Below are 7041 nucleotides of genomic sequence, written 5' to 3'. Positions count from 1 at the left end.
GTCACTAACAAAATACAATTCTAAAGGCATATATAGAACAGGGGCTTAATAAACTTGTGTTTTTCGTATTTACTCAAATTAAGTGTTTTTCACAAGTGGCGTATGTGGAAATAAATTATTTTAATTGATAATTTGCAATAAATAAATAAATAAATACTCAAGTGGCCCGACTCCAGAGAGAAGCAGATGTAACAGGCCGAGGGCGAGAGATCTGACAAGCGTAAATCAGTGTACTTTCTTATCTAAATCTAAATCTATGTTATTAATACTGAATGCCATTTACAATGTCACAAGGAGTGCATTGAGCCTTTCCTTTTTCGATGCGGTAGAACAGTGAAATGTAAATTTCCATAATCAACTACAAGAGTAGCTTCCCTTCACTTCAAAACATGTAATTCAGCATCACAAGTAGTTTAACAAAATCACTGCACTGTACTTAGTGGTCAGTTCAAGCTCCAGTTCGCTGAGGTTTCAGAGATCTGGGCTAAGCTTATGAACGGGCGGATGGCTGTCCCATGCCTCAGGTGCTGTAGGGAAGCGGTGAGCTTTACCAGCAGGAAACCATCAGAGCCATTTCCGCTGCTGACCTGGCAGGATGAGGTTTTACCATGTATGCCCCTCTCAACATGTGTTTAGTTTTTCTGTATTTATTATTAAGGTCAGTGTCATTAGGAACATAATCATAACTTTAGGCTATTTTATAAATGGCTACAGGCCATAGGAAACACTTGACGTTCTCCATGTGTCCTGTGATTAGGTACAACTTAGAAAAAAAAAAAAAAACAAAAACATTTAATCCTGGAGAGCTACACAGTTGATTGAGGTCTCAAAAAATTATCAGGTTTGAACATTTAAATAACAATTCTGAAGGTTCTAGTCTATTAGTATGTATGAAACACATTCTAAGTCCATCTTTCAAAATGTGTCACATTTTTAACAAATATTTTGATCCTGAAGCTTGCTAAAAGGTAGACTATATCATTAAAAATGACTTACCATAATAATGCATGTACATTTTATGACAGGGGTACTGATTGCTTTTGTGGAGTACTTATAGTCATTAAATAAACTATTGAAGGGATGGAAGACATCAGTCATGTTTCCCTTTCTATGTTTTTATATTTGATAAAGTAACTCTACAATTCTCTTGTACCTTCACCACTTACAGCATAACTAGGTAGCTAAACTGGAGTTAACAATCAATCTCTCTCAGACATCATCAAAGATACTCATGATAGAAGCAGGCCATAAGGCTTGACTGGAAACACACACACACACACACACACACACACACACAGGCACATGCACACCTTTCATTTAAGAACAATGATTTAGTTTCCAAGGAGGTCCATGTCCTCCTACCCCAACCCCACGCCCACGTTCAAGCCTGAATGTGTTCCCAATACACACCTGTGCTCGTGCGGAAGGTACCGGTGTGTGCTGGCGGCAGAGGATCCCCCTGGCTCTGGCTGAGACTCCTCATAGGGGGCTTCTGATAGACACGGTCTTCATAGATGGGGTCTATGTGGTGCTCTGGGGACTGCAGGGCCCGTAGCTCGGGGGCCAGGTGCCCATGCTGGCTGCTATACGAGGCTCGGGACCCAGCTGGAATAAATAAACGTGGGAACATTGAAACTCAGCCAACATCCAAATGGTATTGTATCCAAGAATTTGTGAATGGGAGGGTACAGTGATCAAAATCTCCAAAAACCACAAATGAAGAATATCATGCCAGGCTAGTCAGCTTATCACCCTTTCCAGCTGCCTCGCTCTGCTCCCAAAGCTGATGTCACTGGATGTATGCTGGGGTCTCTCAAACAAATCCACACCAAACAGGACAACTGGAAAATACATTTTTATTCTGATGAATGTAACCTGCCTCTTTACCGGAGAGATCTGAGGCAGAGAGACAACCTTCAAAGTCCACACACTATTTTCATTTAGCACTACAGACATTATGCTAAATGGTGAGCAAATGAATATGCTGCAGTTCACTCCTGATATTCACTCCTGAAAACTGAACCGGAAATTGTTGCTATCAGCAGGTTTTGCCCTGGACAATGGATAAGTAAAGTGGACCGAAAGCAGCCCTTACTCCTTCGAGAGGCAGATATTCAAGGATAAGGTCGCTGCGTCCTGGTTCCCTTTCCTCTGGCTAACCAACGGAAGCTTTTACATTTATTCTGCCTCCCTCTGGATGTGTAAAAATGCTTGTTGCTAACTGGCTTACAGATCCCTTATAAGTGGTTTGGCTTTCTGGCATTCGTGAATCCTTACTCGCAGGCACTCCAGGCATAGCTTGGAACAAGTGTCCCTGTGGAGCAAAGCTACAAAAGAGGGGACCCTGGGGGTAGTTTCTTAAAGAAACAGGCCTGCCACACCAGGAAATAAGTTTACACTAGTTGCACTGGCTGCCGATAAATGAGGCACTGATTTACATCCAAATCAAGAGAAGAAATGTCAAGGCAATGCAGCCATTAGATGGACTTGTGGCAACAAGGGGGAGTGCTCCATATATGTGGTGAGCAGAGGATGCACATCAGAACCAAAGGGGCCTAAACACTGTGTTACAAGGGCGGCCTAACATTCACCCACATACCCCAGACTGACACCAACCAGCTATCTTCAGAATGAATTGCAAACTGCCTTTCAACAGCCAGGTTTGGTGCTCAGTGAGAGGAGGTTAGGGGGTGCTGCATTGGAAGGACAGGAGAGAGGAAGGGGAAGGGGAGATGATGTCATTATATTTTAATTTCAATAAAATAAATAAATAAATAAATAAATAAAAGCACTGGGTTCTTTTCAGGAAGGGAAGGATCAGGGCAGGCGAGCTCCTTCCCTTTGTTGATAATTAAATAATTTCAGATGTAGATACGAGTTGTGACAAATGACAGATTGGAAGTAACTCTTTTGCATAATTAGGTTCATTGCATCTGATTTTTCCAAATGCCAGCACCTCCCCACCCCTCCCTGAAGCTCAAGTTTAGATTTCCCAGGAATATATTTAAGGACAGTGTACTTCCATTTCCGGCTGTCAATTCTGCCTCCTGTAGGCTCAGTTCATATTGCCGAGATCCCCAATGTCTAAAGCACAAGGAGCCGTTAATTTTATTCTAATATTATATGAATGACTAACATTAAGCAGGACTGGAGGACTCAGTGGTAGCTTTAATCATCAGTTCTTTGCTCCCATTCTTACAATAACCAGTCCCAGCCATGATGGACAATGAGGATGGCTGCTGAACTTCAGTGATGACTTTAGAATGGGAGTGCAAATACTTCTTAGAACTTATTTATTAGTACTATTCACCAAATTAGCAATCTGGGTGCTAGGCAAAGAGCCAGTATCTTAGGATGAAGCCTGTCTTTATGGAAATCATACTTTCCGTGTGATATCCTTCACTAACTCGCAGACCAACAACTGCTCAGTCTGAAGAGAATAAGAAAGTGCAGAGAGCTCGGGTCTAAATGGGATATCTGTACCACAGCTTCTCCTCCCAAGGCTCAGGGCTCATCACTGAAGAGAGGGCAGAAAGAACATAGGAGCAAGAAGCCGTAGATGACTAAAGTAAAACACTGATTTCCAGAATCAATAGATCAGCCGCTTTGATGAACACACAATAGCTGTGACAGCATGCACAACACCTACACAAGATCAAGGCAGACAAAATCCAAGCACGGACGGAGCAGGGAGGTGTTCCGGAAGTCTTATCTCTAGCTGAGGAGGTGTTGGTAATCAATGATTGTTGGGAAAGACTTCCCATTTAGAGCTGAGCTCTCTGCACTTTCTTATTCTCTTCAGATTGAGCAGTTGTTGGCCTCTGAGTTAATGAATGATAATACTTGATATTCTGTTTTTGTTAGGTAGGTGGGCCCTGGGAAGATGCCTTGCTCCAAAAGATGGCCCTAAACCCTACACACACCGAAAGCATTAAGCCAATTCAGTGGGCTTTAAAGAAAATGAAAGGGAAGATATGAAATGGAAAGGGCATAGTGTTTCAGAAGACAGAGGAGGAATTGGAGGGCATGGAATGTATCAAATCCATCGGGTGTATGTTAAAATTCTCAAGCAATAAAGAGTGCAAATAGTCAGAAAAAACATCTCATAATGGCATTATTGAATATTAGAATATCATTGGTGATACTAACAGCTCACAGTTTTCCCATGAGAACAGCTGTGCAAGGGAAATTCCACATTTAAGCTGTATACAGAACATTGAGAAAGCCTTTCTCAAAAGAGCTCTGTTTGTACTCTGTTTTATCCTTTGTGGTCAGGTTAAAAACCATGTGAGTAGACACAGTTATTATCAAGACAAACAAAAGAGGACTGTGGACCAGAAGGGAGGCCAATGAATCAAGTTAAAATGATTTTTCACTGGCTTTGCTTAGGGGGAAAATGATCATCAAATACATGTAAATATCTATTTTTGCCTTGGCCATTTTGAAGGAAAAGATTTACATGGAAACCAATTGTAGAAACATGCATCCGAATCTCACTAGATACTTTATATATCTTCTGACTCATAGAAAATGTACTTCACTTCCATAGAAATTTCCTTCCGTCATCACGGTGTACTTGACAGTGGTTCTAAGCACCATAAAGGATGCTAACCATCATTCAGGAACACTTACATCTTTCCCAAGAACTAAAACTATGCTATTATAAGAAGAAACATGCTGGGAAAAATTTTGATGAGGTCTAAAATGTCACTAATGTCAAAGTCAAGTGCCCTTACCAATTAAGTTGGTAGCAGACAATTCTGGGAACTTGACCCTTAACCGAGCTTGGGAGCTCAGAGCTGAAAAGTCGCAAAATGCAATCAAAACGTGATGGACCAAAGAAAATACAGACCAGTTGCATGGAAGGTTTTCCCAGCAACTTCAGAAGTACATTTTTGCAAGGATAATGTCAATTCGAAGCATTTATAACTTATTTATGCAGTCATGTAGCATCCCGATTTCAATTCTACCATGTGTCCCCCCCCCCCATCCTATTTCTTATACAAACTCAGAAGCCACAGAATTCAGTCCCTGGCAATTTTGTCATACAATGTTTCTGAAAGTATGTTTGAAAACTCATCTCTGGAATGTGAGCATGACACATAGGATTAGTGATATAGAATGGTTACAGTGTATCTTCCATGTGTGCTGTAAACAGACCACAGCTCCCAGAGGTGAAGCCCCCAAAGAGACCTGTCAGGCTGATGCAGTACTCGGGCATGACAGCTCTTACCAGAACTACCTCTGAGCCCCCAGCTACCTTTTCATGGCTGTGGATGGTTGGTTCAGACCACTTGACTGTGGTGTTCAGGTAGGGAGGATATAGTTCAGTTCTATGCCAGGAGCACTAGGGCCTGTGAGAGTTGGTAAGCTGGAGGGCCCAGGCCTTCAAACACGCCATGCTTCTGTGTTGCCCCGCCCCCATAACACCACAGCTGGTACTCACATGAGCAATTATTATTTAGAAGTCTGACACAGTGGCTCATGATGGACAGGAAAGGTGGCTTTGGTGTGTTGGTCACAACGTTTAAAACTTCGACATAAACAGGAATGGTACTTTTAAAAAAACAATATACTGTTTCAACTGTGTTAGTTTTGGAGCTCGAAGCTGGAATTGCCCATGAATTCTGGCCCAGATGTGACTCTAATCACTGCAGTGAAAAGACAATCCACTAAAAGATTCTCACTCCTCATTTCCTCAAGTACAGAGGAACACACAACAGCCTGAACAGGAGGCTGCGGGCAAAAGTGCTCTGCAATCGGCAGCAGGAGCTGCAAGTGAGAGCAGAAGCTGCTCCAGCCACTGAACTCCAGACTCTAGTAGCGACGCCAGCCTTTGTATATGTATGGGTTGATGAAAATAAAAACAGTTCACTAATTTTTCTAATACAAACCTGGACATTTAATTTTGAAACACTCTAAGTGATTCAGATGTTTCTGATAACTTGTGAAATGTAAAACTTACAGTGTTTTCCTTTGCTTAAGAAAAAAAAATCATGCTGCTTGTTTAAACTCAGAAGGTATGATATCTGGATAGGACCAGTTAAGGATATAATATCTAATGTTGGTTAATCTCATAATCTCATAAGTGTACACCATGTACGGAGATAGGGAAATAAAGATTGCATTGTGGAACTGAGGGGGGAAAATCATTGGACTAACACTCAAAAACTGAACTCAGAAGAAAATGTTTAGGGATGTGTTTTATGCTGATACTCCTAGAGTAGGCAGGAAGTGAGACCACCTGAGGAGTGTAGGGGCTCATGCTGGAAACCCCCCCACCAAAGAGGCTGAGGCAGGAGGTTTGCTGTGATTATCTCAGCAGCCTGGGCTCCTGAGTAAGCATCATTTCAACAACGAAAAGCTACAAGAAATACAATTAAAAAGCCTCCCTGTGCTCTTCCTTCCCAACTCAGTTCTTTTCCTGAATTTTGAATCGGATCCAAATGGGAATTCCAAGATCTACTTCCTACTCCTGTGCTTATTCAAAAATTAATCTGGGTATTTAAAGAATTCCAGCATAATCTTCACGTCCTATGAGTTAAATTCACGGAACAAATTTTATTTGCAAATGAACACCAACTCATTGGATCCACTTGACAACTGTACCTTGTGTGTTAGAAATGTAAAGCTATAGGGATACATTTTGCAAATAGACTAAGCGCCATATTTGAGATCAGTGTTTGTGAGAGAAATGATTAATTCCTATGTGTCCAATGCTAAAATTCCATCGTAACCTGAAAATTTCAATGTAATGATATAAAACTATGCTGCAATAGTTTGGTTTGGGGAAAGAAAAAGTTCCTTCTTCTATCCTCTGTCTCATAAAAACTCGATTTTCATGTTCTCTATGTCATACCTCTCGCTGCTGTCATGGGGGGCCTTGGAGGGGTACAAAGTGGCAGTGCACGCAATCCAGGTGGTTTTCCCCTTCACTTTCTCAATGAGATATCCAATTACTATGCTCTGTAATTACTCTACCCCATCTGCCCCTTTCCCAAATGAATATTGTCACCAACTGTGACTCAAGCACTTTCTGGT

General features: G+C 41.6%; 1 protein-coding gene across 6 annotated transcripts in view; it reads right to left on the bottom strand.

Annotated features, from left to right (window-relative positions):
* Positions 1–7041, bottom strand: part of Ctnnd2 (catenin delta 2) — an 851684-nt gene that overhangs the window by 355394 nt on the left and 489249 nt on the right. For all 6 annotated transcript variants that reach the window (XM_031360311.1, XM_031360312.1, XM_031360309.1 and 3 more), the window contains one exon: positions 1411–1605. In XM_031360311.1, the coding sequence (XP_031216171.1) occupies positions 1411–1605 (195 nt within the window). The remainder of the gene's footprint in view (positions 1–1410; positions 1606–7041) is intronic.

This window comes from Mastomys coucha, unplaced genomic scaffold (genome assembly GCF_008632895.1).
Source record: "Mastomys coucha isolate ucsf_1 unplaced genomic scaffold, UCSF_Mcou_1 pScaffold8, whole genome shotgun sequence".
Classification (NCBI taxonomy): Eukaryota; Metazoa; Chordata; class Mammalia; order Rodentia; family Muridae; genus Mastomys; species Mastomys coucha.
The sequence above is the reverse complement of the archived record's forward strand: the minus strand, read 5'-3'. Positions and strand labels throughout refer to the sequence as shown.